General features: G+C 34.3%; 1 protein-coding gene across 2 annotated transcripts in view; it reads right to left on the reverse strand.

Annotated features, from left to right (window-relative positions):
- The window catches only part of DCN (decorin), a 37818-nt gene extending 29546 nt beyond the window's left edge, over window positions 1-8272 (reverse strand). Inside the window, exons 1-2 of one of the 2 annotated variants that reach the window (XM_010383941.1) lie at window positions 7893-8272; window positions 3588-3831 (exon numbers count right to left, since the gene is read on the reverse strand). In XM_010383941.1, the coding sequence (XP_010382243.1) occupies window positions 3588-3798 (211 nt within the window). In that variant the 5' untranslated portion in view covers window positions 3799-3831; window positions 7893-8272. Of the gene's footprint in view, window positions 1-3587; window positions 3832-4597; window positions 4919-7892 lie in introns of those variants that run through there. The other variant, XM_010383940.2, reaches the window with a different exon arrangement.
- Window positions 8273-26033: the final 17761 nt, after the last annotated feature.

A 26033-nucleotide genomic window follows, 5' to 3' on the forward strand; every position in this document is an offset into this window, starting at 1 on the left:
CTAGTCAAAAGACAAAACTTGTTCTTATTTGACTTGTCAGGACTGATTTGCATTTCAGTAATGAGGTGTTAGTCCATACCAAATTATACTACCTGATGACACTTGATCCAAAGATGAATGGCTGAGTCAAAGAGTACCTAAGTAATGGAAGCTGTCTTCCTACAGGATGTCAAACATATAAAATAGAAAATCCAATCAAAATCAGAACATTTAAAAAATTTTTGATTTTTAAAAGACTAAGTTACCTTGTGGATTTATTATTATAAAGTAACTGAAAGACTTCTGAATTTGCTAACTCTACATTTATTTAAAATATTACTTTTTGAAATTAATGCTGTAATTAAGAGGGAACTGATTTATGTCTTAACATGATAGATAAAAGAAGACAAGATATGGGTCTCATAAAATTGTGGTTCCAATTACATAGCAAGTTGCAACAAGTTCAACAAAACAACTTGACCAGTATCTATGGGGAATTCATGTTTACTGTCTCAATCCCTTATCCTCTAAAAAAAAGAAAGAAAGAAAGAAAGAAAGAAAGAAAGAAAGAAAGAAAGAAAGAAAGAAAGAAAGAAAGAAAGAAAGAAAGAAAGAAAGAAAGAAAGAGAAAAAAACACATTTTAATACTACTGTGATAAATTAGAATTAGGGACTAAATCAGTCCATGCATTTTCCAGAGGCCTCAAATTACCCTACAGAGTAATTACATAATTTTAATTTCACAGTTTTTGACTTCTTAGCTTTGAAAGAATTGTTTAAAATTTTGATGTTTAATTTTGCCAAGAATATTTCTTAGTGGGAAAAAGTAGTCAAACATTTTAATTTAAAAAATTTATTTGTATTACACATTATTCAGATAATAAGATGACAAAGGACTTTTGTCCTTCAACACTGCAGCTTCTCTCTGCTCATTAAATGTCTGCCGAGGATAATCCACCAAGGATAATCCTGAAGACAACATTGGTCTTTGATACAGATAAGCATTAACATTTGCCATCCCCAACTGCACTGCATTTATTTTCTTTTTTATAATAATTCAACCTTCATGCTTAGATCACTAAAGGACATAAAACAAATAAAAAATCAACTATATTGCATTTACGGTGAATTAGGTGGTCCGTTTCTCCTTGCTTGCTTTCTTTTTTCTTAATCTGTTACTGCATGTAATCATATTATTTTAAAACTGCTTGAAGCTGCTACTATGACACAGGTACCTCATACAATTAATAGGATTTCTAAGACTGTGATTTTTCTACCGATGAAGATGTGAAGGCTCTCAACAGCTTGCCAGCATCATAAAGTAAGAGTTAGATAATAAAAATATGAAATGAGTTCATTTGTTTTATTTAAAGTCAAGTGAATTTCATTTCCCTTTAAGAAATGTATTTTCTTAGAGATATCTGATTTTAAAATTTATAGTATATTTAAATATTCACCTTTAAATTTTAAGATATTGAAAATACATCACATGAGACCACTGCTCATTGGAACTTAGTTCTCTTAGTTAAATATGGTGTTAAAAACAAATTATTTTTATAATTTTAGCTATTTCCTTAGTATATGAGTCAGTAAACCTAGCCATAATAAGGGATGATGTACACTTTGAGCTCCTAGAAAAAAGATAACATGTAGAAAACTTTCTCATCTAAAAACAAAACAAAATAAACCAAACAGTATCAACAGCAGCAACAAAACGATCATAAAGGTCCCAAGTCAGTGAACTTGCTGCTTCCTAAGACTACATTTTGTTGTTGTTGTTTCGCTTTGAACAATAGACCTATGCCCAGTGCTTTCATCGGGGTCAAGCTTTGTGAACTATTTTTCATGGAAGCAAAGGCCTCTATTTATGAAAAAATAAAACTTCACTAAAGTAACTGGCCGACTCTGCTTTCCTTAAAAACATCAACCCTTCATTTTTGATAATATATGTAGTGAAAGTAATAATACATTCTTTTAACTTGTTCTCAGAGGTAAAGTGAAATTTAACTCGCATCACATTTTTGGGGAACTTCGCCATTTTAGTAACTTCAGAAAAGATTATCCTGTGTATATCCATCAACTGGTGATTTCTTTGTCCAGATTTTTTTCAATCCTGTTATTTTCCTGCCCAAGACAATAATGCAGGTCATCTCTAGATACTTATAAAGTTTCTGAAGAGTAATCCAATCTCCCCTGTGGTGAATACACAATTCAAAAAGTAATAGTCACCACCACTAGAATATAAGATCCACAGGAACTAGGGCCATATTTGTCTTCCTCATCCTTTCCTCCCCACGCCTAGAGCAGAGTTCATCCATGATGGGTTCCCAATATAGCTTCTGAATGAGTGAACAAATCAATCCACTGGAATTATTCTGTGGCCTTTTGAAAGCCTTTACATAACATTTGTATTTGGGTTTTAAATGGCTATACAATATATGTGTTGAAGAAGCTATTTCGAATGTTTTTCAGTTGTTACTGCTGAATATACTTTATGTTTTTCCAGGTTCCTAGAGGTAGTTTATTCCAACTGTAGAAGCTAGTAGCATTTTTCTCCTGCAGACTACTGCTAGAAAGCATGTTTTGAGTAAATATAGGACTTCTGAAGGAAGTGCCTGATCATAGTATGGGATTTCCTCCAGAAGGAAGTACACATGGCGGAATCATGATATAAAGATTTTTTTTTTCTTTTCATCTCCAATAAGAAAATACACCCCTTCCAAAGGAGGAATGTGAATCAGCTGCCATGTAAACTGAGTTCATTCCCCTTTGGCCCATCCACTGAGCTTCAATCTTTCTGGAGATTTATCTTCTAAGTGTAATGCTCTTGGAATTTCCAGACCAAATTTTTCTGAAAAGATGATAAATCAAACTGTCTTTAGGGTGTTAGGCTAAAGATATATGTAACATGATTATATTGAATATTTACACCATACCTGAGTGATAAATATTTCCTTTGAAACTTTCTAAAGAATATAAGCAGCTGGATTACAAAATGTCAAAAGTAAAGACAACACTAAGGCTCAGAGATTAAGGGAGTATTTTTATAATTGAAAGATAAGATTTTGTCATAAAATTTGACAAGTTTTGCTTTTGATAACTGCATATTTTACAATTTAGTAATGCTGAAACTCTGTTGTCTGGGTTAAGTGAATAGTAGAGAGACTGACCTGATTTTCTTAATATCTAATATTTTATAAAACCACGTTATAGAATTAAGATTAAACCATCACTCTGAAATTTTAGAACATAAGACACTGTTTTCTTCAAAATTTTGTTTTGTAGAAGAAGGGATATGAAGCTCAGAAATATTTTTTAAAGTGATTTTTCCAAGATTGCAAAGTAATGGAGGAAAAAAGGAAGAGGGATGGGTGGGGGCAGAGAGAGAGAGAGAGAGAGAGAGAGAGAGAGAGAGAGAGAGAGAGAGAGAGAGAGAGAACCACAACACTACTTTTCTTTCTATCCTGTTCTGCTTCCTTTATTCCTCATTAGGTGGCACTGTGTCTCACATTTGGAGAGATTAAAACTGAAAATGCTAAACTCTCAGAGTTGCCATTCCCAAGAACAAAACAAATAAGGTAGGTAAAGAGAAACTGCATCCCACTCACCCAAGTCAGAACACTGGACCACTCGAAGATGGCATTGACAGCGGAAGGGGCACACTGGGCCTAGAGGGGGCTCAAAGTCGCGGTCATCAGGAAGTTCTGGGCCTATCCCAGAAGCCTCATCTTCTAGCATAAAGTCAAATAAGCCTCTCTGTTGAAACGGTCCGGCCCAGGAAACTTGTGCAAGCAGAAGGAGGATGATAGTGACCTTCATGACTTATCTCATGTATTTTCACAACCAGGGAACCTAGGAAACAAATGAGAGTTTAAAGAAGAGTAGCTCTGCCTAATCTGTGTGTTGTATAGAGTGAGCACAGAGAAAAGGTGCAAAATAATATTTCATTTATTATCAGGAAGCAGTACATTAAGAATGTATTGAAAGATGATCGGGTACATTATAGTATCATTTGCACAGCTATTTACTTAGGATGAGAAATCCAAATATTATTTAAATCTGTTTGTTTTGAATTTTCAGTATAAACTAAGATGTATACTATATATTCAAATTGTTTGCAAAATTGTCACGATAATAAATCATGTTGGACTTTTCAATGCTCACTTAACACAAGCCTTGCCATGGTCAAATAAAATTCTCTCTATACATATAGGAGATCTCCAATTTCTGCTTCAGAAATATCTCTGGAAGCCAGTCACATCTCTCCATCCTACCACATTTATTTTGGTCCAGGCCTTTCTCATCTCTCCCTAAACTATTACAAGAGTTTCCAGTTCATCTCTGCCTTGCATGTTTCCTCTATTTCAGTCCATCTCCCACTTTGCTGCCCGAATCATCCTCTAAAAATTCAATTTCATCTTATTAATTTCTACTACAAACCATTTATTAACTTCCTATGACCTATCAATACTGCCCACAGTCCCTGTGCTGTATGTCAGACCACTCACAAATTGGTATGAATTAATAGCTCTAGCCACATTCCTTTTCATTGTCACACCATTCCCAGTCCTCACCTGAACCCTGACAATCAAAGCTACTTGCCATGTAGAATACCGACCTTGCAAGAGTGTTGTAAAGATTAAATGAGATAGTGGGCTTGTCTTCTGTGTCCCCTGGCTCATCCAGGCAGGATGCTGCTTTCTCCCTCTTCTCTGGTCCCAAAGCACGTTGCTCTTACCTCTTTTAAAGAACTTATCACATTATATTGCAATTTGTTTTGCGTGCTTGGTCTGTCCCTCCACTAGACGATGTACTCCTTCAGGGCGTGTCTTATTATTCCTTGTTCTGTACCCGGGCCTTGCACAATATTTTGCACACAAATGACTCAATTGACCATCACTTTATTGACAAGACGATTTACTCCATTTGTTCCAAGCAATCAGTCTGATTTTTTAAAACACAAAATTAGCTTTTTTCGATATCGAATTTCTGATATAAAAAAGTTAGCAGATTGAAAACCTCAACTTGGTATAAGCAAGATCGGCTTTAAAAAAATAAATCACTTTCCTAGTTTCTCAAACATTATTTTTAATAAGCTAATAAACACATACGGAAAATTCTAACTGATTTTTATATGATGTATATATGATCTCATTTTGCTAACAGGGCATTTTGTAAAAAAACCAAGTATTCTTTTGATAAATCTATTCCATATTTATCCATTCATTCCACAAGCACGAATCTATGTTGTTAAATCAACTGAAGTGCACTAAATAAATCTGAGTGACAAAATCGTAATAAATCTGAATAACAAAAGGTATTTGATTATATAGAAACAAAGTCATTTGGGAGACAAAATATTTTTTAAATTGCACTGAAACTATTCTGATATCTCCAAAACATAGCAGATATTTAGCAGATGTTTAGTCCCATCATAGCAGATAATTAGTCCCATCATCTCTACCTTGAACTGTACACTTAGATGAATCCATATTAAAGCTGTACGTTTGTAAGTAGAATTTTAGAACTGTTTTGAGTCATTATCCAATTGTAGCATATTTTAAAAAAAAGGAGGAGAAAGAAAGAAAAAGAAAAAAAGAAAGAAAGAAAGAAAGAAAGAAAGAAAGAAAGAAAGAAAGAAAGAAAGAAGGAAAGAAAGAAGGAAAGAAAGAAAGAAAGAAAGAAAAGAAGGAGAGAGAGAAAAGAAAATAAAAAAGAAAGATCTTTGTATGTTCTAACCTTAAGGTATATTCTGGAAATTTTTGCCTAGATTCTCTAGAGAAGAAACAAATGTTTTTCAGTTTCTTACATTTTTGTTCTTAGTTTATATTTACTACTGATATGTGTTTAAGGCAGCACATGTTGAATACAGGCTTGTGGCTTTTCATTTAACAAAATATCATAAAAATTATTCTTCACACTGCCACTTTAAGTTCAACATTAAGCTTTTCTAGGAGCCCACTCCCACTCAGTTACTGAGTTTCCCTTTAAGAGAAGACTCTTGTTTTGGCAGCCTGTTCCCTTGAATTGTATCTGAGGGAGTGGTTTTGTATCTGTTTCCCATTAAAAATGCAATGTTTATGGTTTACCACAGGCTTGCTAGCCTTGCATATTTAATGTCTTACAAGCTTAAAAGAAAAATGAAGCCAAGTAATTGCAGATTTAATAAATAGCAACGACAGTTAATGCAGATGTCGCTTTGTAATCTTTTCTCCAGAGCAGAACATGCCTGGTTTTTTCACTTACAACCCACAAAAAGAAAGTGTTGAGTATTAGCTGAGAGAAATAGTATTATAATTTATGTTTGTTTACTTCTGTTAAAATGGCACAAATTCTCCAAACAATATTCTTTTTGATTGAAGCTGACTATAGACAGGCAGCTTATAACTTCAATCACTGATTTTTATTTCACTTTCATTTGCTCGTGTGTGTATGTGTGCATGTGTGTGTGTGAGTCTGTGTGTGTGTGTGCATTTAACCCTGACTGTACTGTGAAAAAATAATAGCATGTCCAGAAACTGTGCAAAATCCTCCATAAAATCATCTGTTTTAAATTAGTGTCATGGTACTTGAAGACCCAACATCTTAAAACATGTAATGTGGGTTGTCAATACTGATAAATCCTTTAGCCATTTCCTTCTTTCCTTAATTAATCAGAAATATAAAGAGCAAAGAGCAGCTGTCCAAGTAGAAACCAAGGAGATTGTTACTGAGATGATATGCTGTTTAAATTGTATTGAAACTGTTTTAAGTAGTCTGAAAATGTGTGACACTCTCCAAGATGCTAATTACTAATGCAATATCACTACTCCACTAAAGCTAGTTGCCATAGTTTACAAATGTTTTACCAAAAATAATAATTTCTGGTTCCTAAAACTACTTAAGCCCATTAAATGAACTATATCATTCAGATCAACATTTGCATTATGTCATCTATGCCTTTGGTGTCACTTTCAAAGACAAAATTTAACCCTCAAGAGGTAAGTGAAGCTGTAAATGCAAAAGCAAAATTAAAATCCTAACAGCACTAGATGATTAAAAATTTCAATTATATATATATATATATATATAATTTTAAAATAAAGAATAAAAGCAGCATTTATCCACAAGCAAGGGTTACTATAGGGGGCATTTGGCTCTTTTTCTGGTTAGAAACAGCAACAGGAAAAAAAAGCCACAGGTATTTACATCACTGGGAGCCCACTTAACCAGTGGTCACTGTGTTACCCTGTTTCAAAATTAGAAAATTAACCCACATCCTCATTTTATAGTGAATGTATCTTAAAATTTCATTTGCAGTGAAGATACTGACTGGGACACTTTACATTTAAGAAATTATACAGCTTTTTTAATATCTTAGGCATTTATAATAACATAAATATTTTCAATGTTTATTTTCACTTCTCTGGTGATAATTTCTATTGATTTCTGCGGTTGAAGAAATATACGTTAGGTATCTTCAGCTAATCACCAGAGTTCAGTTCTTCTGAGCTTTTGAAAGTTCTTAAAGCAGACAAAAATTCAGGAGAAAAATACATTTTTAAATATACAGCTCAATTACAAATGTGCTACTTTAGAACACTTTTCGGTTACCACCTCTTAAAGAGCTAAACATTCATTAATATAAACACAAAAACATTAAAACAGAGAGTCATGGTGTTAGGTTACAGTTTTTTAAGAAGCATCTTTGCAAATACAGAAGAGAAAAATAAAACAATACATTCAATCATTTTATCAAATATTTAACTTCTGTTTTCAAATAATACTTGTTTAAAATGTTGCATAAAGACTATAAAAGTTTAAGTTTTTTTTTTTCCTTTTCTTTTTCTCACCAAATAATCCCTTTTGCTCTCAACTTGACCGAAGTTTTATTAGTCTGTAGCAGAGTTCAGGACAGTTATTGAAAACCATACCTTTTAATCCGGGAATTTGCCACAGGAGCCCTCAAAGCTGAGATGTAATTACACTAAATATTCAGCTCAAGTAAAAGAGTTTGCAGGTGTGGAAAGGAGGAGGGGGTAGGTGCTGCTCTGTGACTGTCACTAGGTTGAAAACCTCCTGCTTCTACTCCATAGCACAGTTAAAAAATAAGGTTTCCCTCAATGAACACAATCCGGCTGACACCCACATTAGATCATATGGTAATGATATGTCTCTTGTATTGTAGCCAGAAACTTTATCGGCCTTTTTTTCCCTCCCATTTGCTTTATTCTTTTTGCATCTGCTTAAAATTCTAAACTGCTTATGTAGTATAGTGGAACAACTTGATTTGAAATTTGTCTTATTGTAGATTAAAGGGTTTGCTTCCCCACCCCCATCCCATTTCACTCTCCACCCTTTCTAGCCTTGTTTACAAGTAGCATTTAATATACTTCCAAAATGACATTTTTTTCTTGCTTTCAGGATGTATAAGTCCAGAAAAATGGAATGGAATTAATCTTGTAGTTGTTTTAAATGCGGACTGCAAAAATAAATGAGTAGCCTTATGTGAAACTACTCATTCGGATTCTGACTTGCCTTGGAGTGTTTGTGTAAATTCAAGCACTATGCTGTGGAGTTTCTCTGTATATTTTGGACATATTTCTAAAGTGTCTTGAAAGAAAGCCATGGTTTTATACGAAAAGTATGTCATCTATCACTTTCACTAATCATAGTTTAAAATCTTTCTCATTGTCTACCAGTTTTTAAATGAAATACATAGAAAACTAGTAGTTGATCACAACATAGTTTCATCATCTATATATGAAAAATTTGCTTTTCATAGATTATACTTTTATGAAAACTAGAACTTTGAAAAGGCAATAGAGTCTATGTGTCTTTTCAAATTTCAGTAATGGAAAAAAAAAAAAAACCAAAAAACAAACTGCAACTACAAGGAAAGGTATTTATTTAGCCACTGGAAATATTTTTTGAGCTTTTATAATTCCCTTGCTGGATGCTATTAGTTGTCTCTGTGTAGATCTCTGTGTTTTGACTTGTATCATTATGCTCTGGCCCCTAGGCTGTTACCAGGTGGAAACTGGAAATCAACAGCTGTGAAACACAAGAGGATCCCCCTCCCATCCTCCAGCCTTCTTCCTTCCCTCCTCCAGCCATCAAAGTATATTCTTCCACAGTAAATATTCTTTTTCCTCAATAAAACTTAGAGAAATTAAATTCTTGAGTGGGTGTCTAAGGAGGGGGAGAGGTGTTACCACGTTATAGTTTGCCTTATTTCCGAAGCTTAGTCTCCCAGGTAAACAATTTACCCTACTCTCCATCTCTTTAATATTTAATGACCACATATCTAGTTATTCTGACAGTTTAGACAAAGGCAGGCACTACTGCCCCTGGACATTGGTGTGAAAGTTCATGATCCCCTTACCTGGAATGTATTAATTTCCTTTCTGAACTCTCCTTATATGGCATTTATCTCTTTTTGATGACATATAATCACTCCTGCCTCACATTGTAATTATTTATGTACATGTCTTACTCCAAGGAGGAATGACATTGTGTTCATGTTTGTAGAATCCCTGCGCCCAGAATAACCATGGTATATACTAAGTTACCAAGACACATTTACTAGATTAGTAAAGACAATCAAATGATTGGCTATGGACCATACCCGGACTGGTGTTTTGCCCCGATCCTGGTTTACTATTTATCAAAACTTAACCCTACTAAAGTGTATATGACAAAGTATGGCAATCATTATTACAAGACAGAGAAAGAGAGAAAAGAAAGTATTAAAGAAAAGGTAGAAGAAGAATAAGGAGGAGGAGAAAAAAAAGACATAATGCCTTTTTATGTAGATAATTTTACTTTTATAAAAGCAGAACCATTATGGTTAAGATTTAGATCTTGTTCCTTCCCGCCCCCCCATAGTAAGCTGTATGAACTCAGGCAACTTACTTAACCTCTCTGAATTTCAGTTTCCATATCTGATAAATGGATAGAAGTTCTTACCTAACTCATAGTGCTGGAGTAGAGGTTAAATAAGGCACTATATATAAAACACTTTACTCAGAACTTAATCCTTGTAAGTGAGAATCTCCATAAATGCTAGCTTTTATTATGTTCTGATATATTTCAGAACAATCCTTTGAGTTAGAAAAGATAAGTCATATTTACTATTTCTGTTTTACAAATGAGAAAATGGAAGTCCAATGACTTGTCCAAGTTCACAGAGCTGGCAAGAAGCAAAGCAGAAACTAGTATCCAGGTCTTCTCACAAGTAATCCATTACTAAACTGTAATATATCTTAAGAAAGAGCAAGCAAAGTCTTATTGTATAGAAAATTAATTATCAAAGTTTTGAGATAACATCTTTTCAGACTATTTTACAAACCATGACCAAGTTGCAATGCTTTTAAAACTTTATTTAATTTGTTCAGGAACAAATAAAAATTTCCTTTTTGTTGTTGTTTGGAAAGAAACTCACCTCCAAAATCTCAAGCATTTTACCAAACATCATCATATGTAAAAGCTGCATCTTTAATCATAAGTTACATCTATTGTCATACTAATTTTTCAGTAGAAGAAACTATGTCCCAACAAAGTCATACGCAGTTAATTCACCAAGAAGTCATGACACTATGACCAGAAACCAGGCCTCTTGCAATCCAACATGCAGTGGAACAATTTTAAGGTTAGAAACAGCACTGTGCACAGATTGCTTAAACTCATTCTGGCTTGGAATGTTTGGGGTAGGATTCCCTGAATCCCTGACTGTCATGTAGATATGTGAAATATTCCAATTCAGAGCACATCCCACATCTACTGTTAGAACTACTTAAACTTTGGTTTCTACTGTCAACCCATTAGCTAACAGGGTTAACTGTATTCTGCACATTGTAGAAGTTCATTTCAGGACCATTCTCTCTCATTGACATCACATACAAAGTATTTAATTGTACCTGATCATTAAGGATATGAAGAATGCCAGAGCTTAGAAAGGTCTCCTTCTGACACCCCTTTCCTTTCTAAGAGGTCTGGAGGCAAGTGATTATCTTCACAATCCTGATCTGACTGGTTTGTCTGTGGACTGACTCTTCAAAGTCAGATCTGGGTCTGGTGTGAATTGTCTGGCTTTATACTTGCCACTGCAGACAGAGTTCTTCTCTAGCCGAGAAAGATGGCTAGGGTGGAACTGAGGGCACTTTGAATACAGAATAGCTTTAAAGAAAATTTGGTGTAGAAAACTTTTAGCTTGGCTATCTTCCCATGCCTCTATTCCTCCATCCCTCATCATTGTGTTCTGTGTCCTGGTACCTTGTACAAGTAACTTAACCTCTTTGTTCTCCAGGTTTTTAACTTATAAAATGTGAATAGCCACAGTGGTATCTCCTTCATAGGTTTATAGTGAGGTTCAAAGAAGTTCAATACATGAAACATTTAGAACTGTGCCTGACACATCTCAAACAACACATGAGCATTTGTTGTTGCTTCTGCTGCTGCTTCTCTTGTGGTTTTTGTTATTACAAACCTTACCTTGGACACTCCAGTACAATAACCAGACTGCACTTCTTTTATAGTCCAATGGGTTTTCCGCCTAACAACACAAGAAATCAGTTAAGCTATGATATAGTTTGGAGTTAGATAAGCTTTGGTTTAAGCCTTGACTTTGTACTGTTAAATAACAGCCTGGCTTTCTTTATGCATAACATTTTATTGGGCTCCAAGTCCAGATGAAATCTATTCATGGACTTCATAAGGAAACAGTCTTCAGGTTAAGAATTTCTACTCTGAACAGTAAACTAGAAATGGGAATAGAGACAGGGACAGGATAAGTATTGAATTAAAATAGATTAAAAAGTATCAAGGAGATACTCAGTTCCTTAATTTGCTGACTCTTCTTGAATGCTCTGGGGCATCTCTTTTGTCAGTTGTAATCAATTAAAAGATTATTATTTCCATAATATTGATTAGTTTGTACTTGGACAGTAAGTCAACATTTATTGAATATCCATTAGTCTGCACAAGGTACATACCTCTCTGTTAAATACAAGGAAATTTATAATAACTCATCAATCAATTAATCAACAAATATAGACTGAGGAACCACTGTGGGAGGAAGTGTTAATACCAGGCCCTATGGAAGATACCAAGAAATACAAAGTATGAAGTGAAGGGCATAGCCTCAAGGGAAATAGGTTGCATAAGGAGATACGGCATAAACTATAGATTTCTATAATAATATTTTAGTTTCAGCATACCAGAAAACTTATAATGTATAATTCCTGGCCAAAGTAAAGTATGATGTAATTAAAATAATTGTCTTAGAAAGTCAGAGGAGGGCTTCAGGGAAGGATCACTTTACATTTGAGTGGTTAGGTAAGTGTTTATAATGAACAAGGTACAATTTGAGCTAAATCCTGAGGGATGAAAAGAATGTACATAGAGAGAAAAGAAATGGCTTTTTATGCTGGCAAAATGGCACTAACAAACCTTGGCAACGGGAAAGCAGAGGTCAATAAATAAATCAATGTGGCTTAAGCAGATACTTTCTTTCAAAGAAGCCCTGAGCTCCTTTATTTCTTTGAATATTCAGTAACTCTCATGGTATCTGACATGTCAAAGTCACACAATAAATGAATGTCCCATGTTTATGGAAATAACTAAAGGGAGATAATGAAATAAATGAAGGTAAGGTCTAACTGTGGAAGGACTTGAAATTCTCCCATGGAGCACTTATCCATTTATTCATTCATTTGTTCATCAAATATTAATTTGGTGATGAATATGTACCAATTATTATGCTTGAATCTTAATGTTATCAAAGGTAATTGAATGAGGTAATAACATGATCCAATTATTATTTCAGAAAATCAAATCTAGCAAGTACAGGTAGGGTGGTGAAACTAGAGTCAAGGAAACTAGTTAGAAGGTTATAGTTTTAGTTTCAGTATATTAATACCTTAGTAAGGGAAAGGACGATAGATGAGCATGGCGAAAATAGAGCTACTTCTCAGGAAGATGATGTAAATGATGTAATACATTAAAAAGAAAAGTCTGGAACACTCATTCTGTACCAGGCATCATGGTACATAGTCAATTTTAAAAGCACAAATGATGTGTGATGAGGCCACGCACTCTGAACACTGCCCTCTGCACCACTCTAACCAACACTTCTGCCATTGTAAGTGATAGCAGGAGCAGTTGACTGCTTTGTTTGCATTTTCATCTCCAAGGAGAATATGCTTCCAATGGAAAGGAAGAACAAACAAAATGATTACGTTAACTAAAGTTCTCGATGTATGTGAAAATTATAAGAAATTACTCATGCTATGTGAGTTCAACTTTACTTTTAGGATACTAAAATAATGTATCATCTTGAAAGGGACTCCAGTCTGAGCAATGTTGGAGAATCACACAATCTGAATTATAGAATGACAGAAAGAAGGAAAGATTCATATGGAATTTTCCCCTGATTGGCTGGCTTTTCACATGGGAAAGGACCTTGTGTTTATTGAAAGCTTCTCGTACTGAGTGATGGCAAAAATTTTGACATTTTACAGATGAGATGATCTTTGGAACTGTGTGTACTGGCAGTGAGGGAAAACTACCAAAGAGAATGATAAAAGCCAGACATTGCCTGGAAGACTCCTTCCCGGGCCCTGCTCCTGCTTTTTTGCATATTAGTTGAATGTGCTGCTGAAACCAGGCCTGCTACCATATACCTGCCAAAATAGACCCTTTAACAATGCTCTACCTCCCTTTTCAACAAAGAAAAATGCCCTGTGTGAAGTCAGAAGTTGAGGCCAAACACAAGATACAATATAATAGAATAGTGTGGAATGCCTGACATGTGGAAAACAACAAAGACCCTGTGTTTGTTATTTCCTTCGACAAAGATCTCTTCTCTTCACTAGTTTTTCAGAAAGGTAGCATAATGCAGCAGTTCAGCATGCAGACCTGGGGCCAGATTGCTTATGTTTGATTCTCAACTCTGCCACTGGCTATCTATGTGACCTTAGGGACCTTCTCCATGGATAGTACCTGCTTCAGATGAGAATAAGATGAGTCAGTGTATGTAAAGGTTTAGAACAGAACTGTCATATAAGACAAACTCTGTTAAGTTAATGACACATAAAGAAAATTTGAGAATGGATTGAAGATTTTAAGAGATTGTTTTCTTTTTCTACTTGACTTTTATTCACACTCTAACCTGAAAGTTATGTCCTGTTTAGTTTGGAGCATTCAAATGCAGGTCATGTCTGTGCAGCGTGTATTTACTGTAGAGCCCCTATTTGGTGTGTAAATATTCTCCTTGCAATTTACCCGGTATCCTAGGAAAAGTAAATGCTCCACCACAGGGTACAGCCTTGCAGAATTTAAGTAGGCAAATGAATGAAAAGTTTTATTCTAATGTTGGTATATAAAATAATGACTTAGTTTAGCAACTTTTTCTGAGATAGTTTCAGCCCCTTGAGAACTATTTGACTTGATTCCAGTTGCGCCTTCAAAGGCAGTAATTCATCCCTTGCAACTTGCCTTTTTGAGGTTATTTCTTTAATAATTCATGACATGATTTTTGATGCAGATATATATTAACATGACAACAAAGTAAAACATGCTGTTTGAATCATGAGTGTTTTTATGTTTTGAAACAATCCTGTATCTTGTATAAATCCATTTCCACTACCTGCGAAAATACACTGCTTGAAAATAATTTATGTGCCCATTCTTTATAGAATAATGTCTGAGCTTATCATTTATAAAAGCAGTGAATCACCAATATGCAAGCTTACTTTATAATTATGAGCCTGTGGGGGCAACAAGAGAAAACTGGGGCATGATCACATTTGGTGTTTCAGGTTTAAATCTCTTTGGAGCTTTCTTCATCAAAAGATTGGCTTCTTATGAAACATCTTCATTCCTGGAGGCCAGTTTCAATAACTTTTCTAGCATTACTCATCGTCTATGACAATTCAAATCCAACTAGAAACAGAGTATTTAATTCTTTCCATGGGCCAAGAACCATAGAAGTCTGTGCTATCAAAACACTCTCCAAATAGGTGATTTGTTAACCCTCTGAATGATAAGAACATTATGTGCCTGTCACTGGAAAGTAAAACCACATAGGGAAAGCTACTGAGAGATTACAGGAAATACTGTGAAGGTTTTTTGTTTTTATTCCATGTAGTTGCAAATCTTGACTGCTGCTAGCTGACAATTAAAACGTGGTAGTACCAATGTTACATTAACTCGTGTTTAATGATGCCATTGCAAATGCGGTGGTTTAAATGACTCCTTTGTGTATGTATGCTTTTCACTGTGGTAAAAATATACATAAACATTAATTTTACCATTTTATATTTAAGTGTTCGTGTTAGTGAAATTAAGTATATTTACAACATCATGCAACTATCATCACTATCTATTTTCAAAAGCTTCACTACATCCCAAAGACTCTGCATCAATGAAACAATAACCTCAGATTTCTTTTGTCTCCACCTCCAACCACTTGCACCCTCAGATTTCCTTTGTCTCCACCTCCAACTACTTATACCCTCTATTCTACTTTCTGTCTTCATAAATTTGCCCGTTTCAGGTACCCTATATGAGTAAAATCATACAAGTTTTCAATTTAGAAAAAAAAAAAGCTTTCTATATTTCTTTCTTTTGTGCTAGATTTTTTGTTAATTTAAGTGGGAGGAGAGTGAAATGGGAAGAAACTATCAGAGGCAAAGGAGGAGACAGCACTATGAGGCTTCAAGGGAAAGACTTCTAGGAAGACAGGCATTACTTTAGTCAATAAGCACTGGGAATTTGCTACGATTCTTCAAAGGTGCAATTTGGAGAGGCTTAACTTTTTTTTTTTAATTAAAATCAGTACCAAACAGAAACACAGCAATTAAAATGTACAACTTTTCTGTAAAAATAATTCATCAAAGAAGCTTTAATGTCACCAAATGTTTGTTTACAAAATATCCACTGTGGACATAATTTGGAGACCAGCTAAGGTATTTGGAGGGATGATACTGACTCCCTATTAACAGGCCCTATTTTAAGTTCTCTAATCAGTATTGACAATAGGGCTTCAGTAATATACCTGTCTTGTCACAGCAGTTTTACGAAAAAAAGGAGAGGATATATCTTGTGACTATAAAATACAGTTTAACTAACTTGTCATAATCAAATAAAAGCTTTAATCTTGGTCTTACGAGAAATATTTTCTGAAAAAACGACTATTTTAATGGAACAACTTAATATCTTCCTAAAATAATAATATCTATTACTGTACAGTGCTTTTTTATTTTTAAAATACTGAGTACTTTGAAATTAAAAACAAAAGACTTAAATGTCTAAATTTAGGTAACAGAAATAATTTACATATTATGTAAAGAGTTTTAGGAAAAAAAATCAGTACAAGACAAAAGTTGCCTACGGTTACTTTCATTTGCAGTTTTAAAACCGTAATTTAGCTCACCCCACAGTAAAATCATGCTAAGGCATCCTAGATGTGACTCCCAGAATGCAAAGTCCATAAAAGCAAGGATATTGTCACTTTGGTTCACTTTTGTATTTTGCATGCCTAAAACAGGCATGGCGCATGATAAACCTAAATAAATAGCTGTTGATTATTAGCCCCGTAGGGGGTCAAGATTCTTTAAACCCCAAGGCATATACATTTAATTTTTCCATGTTACATCCCATTAAGCAGCTAGAAGAATCTGCCTTTGCTGGCAAAAGCCTGTTGGCTTGGCATTGCTTCAAGTCCAAGCTCTACTCAAGCCGAATATCCCTTCAGAATGGTAATTTGTGACATCTCAGTCCATCCAGTGCCCTGCCAGGTTCCAGAGTTGAGATTTCACCATCCCAACTGGCTCTGCTCAAAGTTTCACAAATGATCCCCCAGGCACCCACAAATTAAATTGCAAAACCCTATTTGTCTGTACTTCCTGTTGCCTCTCCACTTTTATTTCCATATCTCAAGGCTTTTGCCAGAGGCAGGATTTCCCCATAACTGGGTAATCCTCAAAATGCAGTCAGTTGATTAACAACTTTGTAACCTTTTTCAAGTATTATAAATGATGATAAAATCTGCAAAATCATATCATTATAAAGTAGTTATATTTTACGTGATATGTTAAAATACATATGTAATTATTATGAAAGTATTTATCCATGTATCATCTAAATTCATGTTGCCTACTACCAATTGTATAGATTTTGCTTTTTTTGAAAAATATTTAATATTCTTTAACCTGATGCTTTTAAAACCAAATTCCAAGACATTGTATTTAACTTAACATTGGTAACAATTAATTCCTAAAAGACATCAGGCATATAGATATTTGGAAGATTTCTATCTGAAGACCCCTTTAGTTTGTTGGGATCATATCAGACACATATTCTTAGTTCACCAATCTTGTGAGGTCATTCATACCTCTGTCTTTAATGTCACAAAACAATCCTAATAACAGTGATACAGTTTGGATATTTGTTCCCACCCAAATTTCGTGTTAAAATGTAATCTCTGATCCTGGAGGTGGGGCTTGGTAGGAGCTGTTTGGATCACAGAAGTGAATCCCTCATGGCTTGGTTCTGTCTTTGCCATAGTGAATGAGTTCTCTTGAGATCTGGTCATTTATAAGCATGTGACATCTCCCCTGCCACCCCATCTCTCACTCTTGCTCCTATTCCAGCCATGCAAAGTGCTTGCTACCTCTTGCAATGATTGCATGATTGTAAGCTTCCTGAGGCCTCCCCAGGAGCCAAGAAGATTCCAGCACCATGCTTCATGGAAAGCCTGCAGAACTGTAAGCCAATTAAACCTCTTTTCTTTATAAATTACCCAGTTTCAGATATTTCTTTGAGGCAATGCAAGAACAGCCTAATACAAACAGCCATCTAAAGGTTATACTAATCTTATGTCTTATGTGTTACTTCTACTACATATGGACTCTGAACACTCAAACTTCTCAAAATCGAACAGAGGTTTATCAAAAAACTAAAAATAGAACTACCATACAATCCAGCACTCCTACTTATGGGTATATATCCAAAGGAATTGAAATCAGTGTGTCAAAGAACTGTCTGTATTCTCGTGTTCATTACAACACTATAAGTATGGAAGATATGGAATCAATGTAATTTTTCATCAACAGATAAATAAATAAAATGGTATATATACACAAAGGAGTAATATTGAGCCTTAAAAAAGAAAATCTTGTCATCTGTGACAACATGCATGAACATGGAAGACATTATGGTAAGTGAAATGCTCCAGACACAGAAAGACGAATACTGCATAGTCTCATTTGTATGTGGAATAAAAACCATTGAATTCGTAGAAGTAGAAAGTACAGTTGTGGTTATCAGAGGCTGGGGGTGCAGGTTGTGGGGAGGAGGCAATGGAGGGATGTTGGTCAAATGGCACAAATTTCAATTGAAGACTACGCTTTTGAGCTATATTGCACAGCAATGCGACTATAGTCAATAACGTGTTATATTTTTCAAAATAGCTAAGAGAGTAAATTTCAGGTGTCTCCCCACAAAAGTGAGGTGATAGATATGTTAATTCACTTAATTCAATCATTCACATTTTATTCATAGTGAAAACATCACATCACACTACAAAATGTATAGAATTATAATCTATAAATTAAAATAATATTAATTAAAATAAAACAAAACGTCTAGTGCCCTCCCACCATCCCACTTCCCTCTGCATAACCTGGTCCATCCAGGTTGCAAAATGACAAAGCTTCTGTACAAAGAGGAGCATCCCTTAGAGGAGCACTGCTCTGAGGGTGAGAAGATCCAAAGGAAATATTCAGAACTAGCAGGAGGTAGTAGAAAAACCTCCCAAATCTCAGATGGGAAATCTGGACAAAAAGAAATACATGATGCTTTCTCATCTCACAGTTGGTCAGTTCTACCTTTTGATCTGAAAGTGAACTCATCTCAAATTGGAACTCATCTTATATTCAATATACTATCAAATTACATTGTATTGAGAGTATATTGAAATGATAGACTTGGCTAACAGATTTATACATGACTGTTTATATATTTTTCATAGGATATAAATGCCAAATGGACTACATTATAGCATTTTGTTATAAAGTATAATGAACTGTAATATATTGTAGGGGTTTTTAAACATGCTACCCTCTGAGGGTTGAGGGAAAATGTGGCTGATACTTACCCAAACCTCCTACCACTAAGAAAAGGTCTATAAAAATATAATAGTTCTCAACAGTCATTTTATAGTATGCATATGAAGAAAGCATATATGAATTTCTCACATTTATAAACATCTCTAAAGGAAGGGATGCAATATAAAATAGAATATATAAACAAAAATGTATAAAATTACATTTATCATGTCAATTTATTTTTATTTGACTCTTAGTTAAAGAAGCAATTTTTCTAGTTTCCTCAAGCAAAATTAAAGCTATTAAATTTAGATATTTCTTATTTTCTCATTAAGCATTTCATATTACAAATGTCCTTCTTAGCACCACTTTGACTGCATCCCACAGATTTTTATATGTTGTATTTTCATTCACATTTCAATACTTCCAATATTTATTAAATTTTCTCTTTAGATATCTTCTCTGACCCAAGTGTTACTCAAGAGTGTGTTGTCTAATTTCAAATATTTGGAAATTTGACAACTATCTTTCTGTTTCATTTCCATTTTAATCCCATTGGGTCTGAGAAAATACTTTGCATGTCATCTAATCTTTTAAACATGTTAAAGCATATTTTATGTTCCAGAATGTGGTCAATCTTGGTTAATGTTCCGTGTGAGCTTGAGAAGAATGTATACTCCGCTATTGCTGATTGGAGTATTCTATAAATGTCAATTAGTCCAAGTTGATTGACAGTGATGTTCACCTTAAATATATTCTGATTTTCTGCTTGATTATATCTCAGTTATTAAGAGAGGTGTTGAAAGTTTCTGCTATAATAGTAGATTTGTCTATTTCTCCTTTCAGTTTTGTCAGCTTTTACATCATGTTTTTTGACATGGGGTATATACACATTTAGAAAAAATTAGAATGGACTCTATCATTATATAATGCCCTCATTTATCCATGATAATTTTCCTTATAAGTATACTTTGTTAGAAATTAACTCAGCTACCTTAGCTTTCTTTTGATTTTGTTAGCATTGATGTATCTTCAACCTTGCCTACACTTTGAACCGATCTATTTATTTCCAAAGTTGGTTTATAATACACAACCAAAAGTTAGCTCTTGCTTTTTTATCCACTCTGACAATCAGTATTTTACGTGGTGTTTTGACCATTCATATTGAGAATTATTATTAATATAGTTGGGTTAAGATCTAATATGTTTGTAACTTTGTCCTTTTTGTTGCATTTTTTTTCTTTTTTTCCTTTCCCACTTTCTCTGGTTTTAAGTGAGCATCTTATATAATTCCACTTAATCTCCTGTCTTAGAATATATATGTACATTTATGTAATGATTACCTTAGAGATTCCAACATACTTTTTAACTAATCGAATTTTCATTCAATAACACTATGACACTTTACTTGCGGTACACGTCCCTTATAACAGATTATTCCCAACTCCTTCTTCTTCTCCCTATGATATTCATGTCATTCATTGCACTTTCCCATGTGGTATAATCACACAATAACTTGTGCCTATTATTATTTTTAAGAAATGGTTAATTTCAGATCAAATGAAAATAAGAAAAATAAAATATTTTTATCTTTTTTGTTATCTCTGAGGCTCTTCTTTTGTGTATGTAATCAAAGTTTGTGACTCATATAATTTTATTTCTGCCTAAAGAAAAATTTTAACATTTTTTGCATGCAGGTGTGTTGATCATGGGTTCTTTAAATCTTTCTTTGTCTGAGAAAGTCTTTATCTCTCATTCACTTTGAAAGATAATTATGCTGGATATAGAATTATTGTCTGAGCTTTTTTTTTTTTCTTTCAATGCTTTAAATATTTATCCCACTACATTCTTTCTTGCCTGCTGAATTGGTCCATCCTCGTGCTGCTAATACATACCTGAGACTGGGCAATTTATAAAGGAAAGAGGTTTAGTGGACTCACAGTTCTACATGGCTGTGGAAGCCTCAAAATCGTGGTGGAAGACAAAGGAAACTCAAAGGAACATCTTATGTGGCAGGCAAAGGAGTTTGTGCAGGGGAACTCCCATTTATAAAAATATCAGATCTCATAAGGCTTATTTACTAACATGAGAACATTACAGGGGAAACTGCCCCCATGATTCAACTGTCTCCACTCGGCCCTGACACATGGAGATTACTACAGTTCAAGGTGAGATTTGGGTGGGGATGCAGTTAAACCTATATCACCTGCTTTGGGACAAGAATTCCACTGTACTCTTGTTCCTCTGTAGGTAGGATGCAGCATGTTCCTCTAAATTGTTTTAAGATATATTTTCTTCTCTGTCTTTTATAGGGGGAAGTAGGGGTTCAAAGTTGAATATGATTTGCCTAGATTTGTTTTTGGTTTTGTTTTGGTATCTAGCCTGTCTAGTATTCTCTGAGTTTCCTGAATTTATGATTTGGTGTCTATCATTAATTTTAAAAGGTTCTCAGGTATTATCACTTCAAATATTTCTTTTTTCTTCTGGTACTCCAATTACGTGTATGTTACACCTTTAAAAATTGTCCACATTTTGAAACTCACTTATTGCTTTTTCCCATCAATTCTTTTTTCTCATTGAATTGCAGATTAGGAATTTTCTGTAGAACCATTTTCAAGCTCACTGATTCTTTCCCCACATGTATCTAGTCTACTGATGAACCTGTCACAGACATTCATTTCCGTTACAGTGTTTGCAATTTCTAACATTTCTTTTGGATTCTTTCTCGAGGTTTCCATCTCTCTGCTCACATTACCTAACTGTTCTTGCATATTGTCTATGTTTTCCAGTAGAGCTTATAACATTATCATAGCTTTTTAAAAATTCCCTGTCTGATAATTCCAACGTATGTGTCATGTCTGAGTTTGGTTCTGATGCTTACTTGTCTCTTTAGGCATTTTTGTTTTCTGCTTCTGCCTTGTCATTTTTATTAAAAACTAAGCATTTTTTATTGATTGATAGGAATGAAGGTAAATAGGTTTTTAGTGTGAGGATATATGTAAATTTTCTTAGGTATTGAACTGTATCAATATTTGATTTGACTTTAAGTGACAAAGTCTTAAATTCCCCTGCCGTCCTTGTTTTGTCTCCCTGCTTGGCCTTGACTTTCCTTAAATACTCCTCCTCAGAGAGGGTATGTGCTTCACAGAGCTTACAGCTGTAATCCACTGTTGAGCCTAATAAGAAATAGGGGAGATAAATCATTCTCTTCTACAATTAATTTTTAGTTTTACTGGTCTTTTCAAGTATGTTTCTCCTGGTATAGCTTCCTACCTCCTTGATGAAACAGGAAAGCTAAAGGAGCTCGAGTGGCAGAAAACCACTACCCTCAGCTAGGATACAACCCTGGTAACGACTTCTCCACTGGATAGTAGTTCTTTGTTACAGAGAACACTCCAGACTTATTATACAATGACCATCCTCTGCCCATTCCAGAGCCGTATGGGACACTTATTTACATCTTCAACTTGAGAACTTGGTAAAGTTTCTAAAGGAAAAAGTCATGAAAGTGTAGTCTCCCCCCTAAGACTACAGAACCCAGGAGTTTCTCATTTTCATGTTAGTCCATATTCAACTTCCAGCAACCAATCAAAATTACCATTGAAGTGTTTATACCCAGGTAGGACTCCAGTGACTTTTGCTCCAGGTAAGCAGATCTCAGCGTGATTCTTCAAATTCACCTATCTATCTATATTTTATGTGGCATTTTGCCCTGAAACCTAAGTTTTCTACTGGAGGCAAGAAAGATTATTGGTATTTCAGTTTGTTTAGATTTTTTAAATGATAAGGATGGAAATGACTTCCAAGTTCTTTACATGCTGTTGCTGAAACCATAAATGCCATTTATTTTAAATTGGTGAACTTTTTGTTTTTAGCTTCCAAAATTCTATTGCTATAGTCTCCTTTTCTCTTTTCATTATTCTTAGATAGATCAACAGATAGATGATACAGATATAGATACAGATTACATAGATATAGTGGTAAGAACATGTAATATGAGATCTACTCTCAACAGATTTTTATGTGTACAGTACAGGATTATTAACTATAGGTACAACATTATAAGCAGATCTCTAGGAATTAATCGCCTAGCATAACTGAAATTTATATCTCTTGTATAGCAACTTGCCATTTCTGCCTCCAACTGTCTCCAGAAAGCCACAATTCTGCTTTCTGTTTCAAAGAATTTGATTACTTTAGGCACCTCATATATATGGAATCAAGCAGTATTTGTCTCCTATGTCTGAACTGTTTCACATAGCATAATATTCTCAAGGTTCGTCTATGTTGTTGGATATGGCAGGATTCCCTTCATTTTTAAAGCTGAATAATATTTCATTGTATGTGTATACCACATCTTCTTTACCCACTCATCTGTCAATGAGCATTTAGGTTATTTTCACATTCCGTTATTTTAAATAATACTGAAATGAACATAGGAATGCAAATACAGTACACAAAGGTTCCAATTTCTTCACATGCTTGCCAAAATTTGTTATGTTTTGTTTTTTTGGCAACAGTCACCCTAACAAGTGTGAAGTATTAGGTTGGTGCAAAAGTTATTGCGGTTTTGCCATTAAAAGTAATAATATAACTACAATTTCTTTTGCATGAACCTAATAATATTGTGGTATTGATACAGGTTTTCTTGATGATTAATGATGTTGAGCATCTTTACATGTATCCATTGGACATCTGCATATTTTCTTTGGGAAATGTCTATTCAAGTCCTTTGCTCATTTTTAAATTGATTACTTGTTTTCTTACTATTGAGTTGGAAGAGTTACTTTTTTTTAATATTAACATGTTATCAGATATATAGTTTGCAAATATTTTTTCTGACTTCGTAGGTTGTCCTTTCATTCCATTAATTATCTCCTTAGCTGTGCAGAAGATTTTTAGTTTTATGTTATACCACTTGTACATATTTGCTTTTGTTGCCTGTGCTTTTTTGTCATATCCCAGAATCATTGTTAAGACCAATGTCATGAAGCTTTTCCTCATGTTTTCTTCAAGACAAGAGTTTCAGGTCTTATATTTAAGTCTTTACGCAATTTGGAGTTGATTTTTGTATACTGTATAAGATAATGGGTCTTACTTCATCCTTTTGAATGTGGATACATAGTTTTTCCAAGGCCAGTTTTTTTTTTCCCCATTCTGCATTCTTGGCACCTTTATCAAAGATCAATTTAACTTATTTATATGGATTTATTTTTGTACTCTCTATTACGTTTCATTGGTTTATATGTCTGTCTTTATGCCAATATCATACTGTTTTAATTACTGTAACTTTGTAATGTATTTTGAAATCAGGAAGTGGGATGCCTTCAACCTTATTCTTTCTCAGTGGTCTGAGGATTCTTCATGTGATATTTGTCTATTATCTCTTCTTTATTACCATTGACACTCCCTTGCCTGAAGTTCTCTGTCACTATGTCTCGAATAAACTATTGTTATAATATGCCTCCAATGTTATCTTCCCCTACTCCATAAAGCTACCAGAGTGACATGTGTGACTTAATAATGTCTTCATAGACCGAGCATGGTGCCTCACGCCTGTAATCCCAGCACTTTGGGAGTCTGAGGAGGGTGGATCATTTAGGTCAGAAGTTTGAGACCAGCCTGACCAATGTGGTGAAATCCCGTCTCTACTAAAAATACAAAAATTAGCCAGATGTGGTGTGGTGGCACACACCTGCAATCTCAGCTACTCGGGAGTCTAAGGAAGGAGAATCACTTGAACCTGGGAGGTGGAGGTTGCAGTGAGCCATGATTGTGCCACTGCACGCCAGCCTGCCTGGGTGACAGAGCAAGACTTTGTCAAAAAAAAAAAAAAAAAAAAAAAAAAAAAAAAAAAAAAAAACACAAAAAAACTGTTCTCATGATATTTATTGCTTAAAATTCTTGAAACACTGCACAAAGATCATAAATAGAGGCTAAACTTTGGATATAACCTTTGGCTCAATGATTTTAATTTATCTAATTTCTTGAGCAATTGGAAGATCCCACAATGACCCAATAGTTATATATTTATTTGCCTAAAAATGTTCCTACTCTTAAAATTTAAGTCTTAATTCAGATGTACTCATTTTTTATTACTCATCTGATCTCTGTAAGCATTAAAATTTGGGATTCCCATTCTATGTGATTCAGTGCTATTAAATAGAACTTTCTCCAATAATGGAAGTGATTTGACATTTTACTGCCCCAAATGTGATCACTTGCCACTTAATCACCTAAACTGTGATTAAGGTGATTGCAAAATTTACTGTTTTATTATATTTAATTTTAATTAATTAACGTTTAAATTTGAGTGGATACATGTGGCTAGTGGTTATCTTATTGGACAATACTGAAACAAACCACACTACTTGGAATATGAGATTAATGTTAGAGTTTGCTTAGGGTTTTTTTTTTTTTTATTTCTTACTATGTTCTTCCATGTCCTACATAACTCACTGGTCATAGTGAACCACCTGAAATGTCCCAAATGCATCATGGTTTCATACTTCCTCCTAGCTCATGTTTTTCTCTTCCATCAATTAATGAAATTCACTTAGTTTTTAATACTCATTTAAAAATAACTTCTCTATAAAGACTAATTTGATGTTTGTCATTGTCTTGATCTTTATAAGTAGCTGTTACTCCTTTTTGTCATTTACACCATCAGGTATTAACACAGAATTGTCTCAAATCAACTATGACATTCCATTGTGTTTGTTTGTTCATATGTCTCTCTCTTATTAAAAGAGAGTGCACTTAATACACTTCTCAAGAATAATGATAGTGCACTATTACCTTTGTTACCTAGCACAGTGGGTACTCTATAAGTACTAAACAAGTATATGTGAAATAAACCAACACATAGACAGTTAGGACTCTGATGCTAATCAATTTGAAAACTGGTTACATGACCTTACCAATATCTATTCTAAAACTAAAATAAAGTAAAATAAACTCCATTAA

This window comes from Rhinopithecus roxellana, chromosome 10, assembly GCF_007565055.1.
Source record: "Rhinopithecus roxellana isolate Shanxi Qingling chromosome 10, ASM756505v1, whole genome shotgun sequence".
Lineage (NCBI taxonomy): Eukaryota > Metazoa > Chordata > Mammalia > Primates > Cercopithecidae > Rhinopithecus > Rhinopithecus roxellana.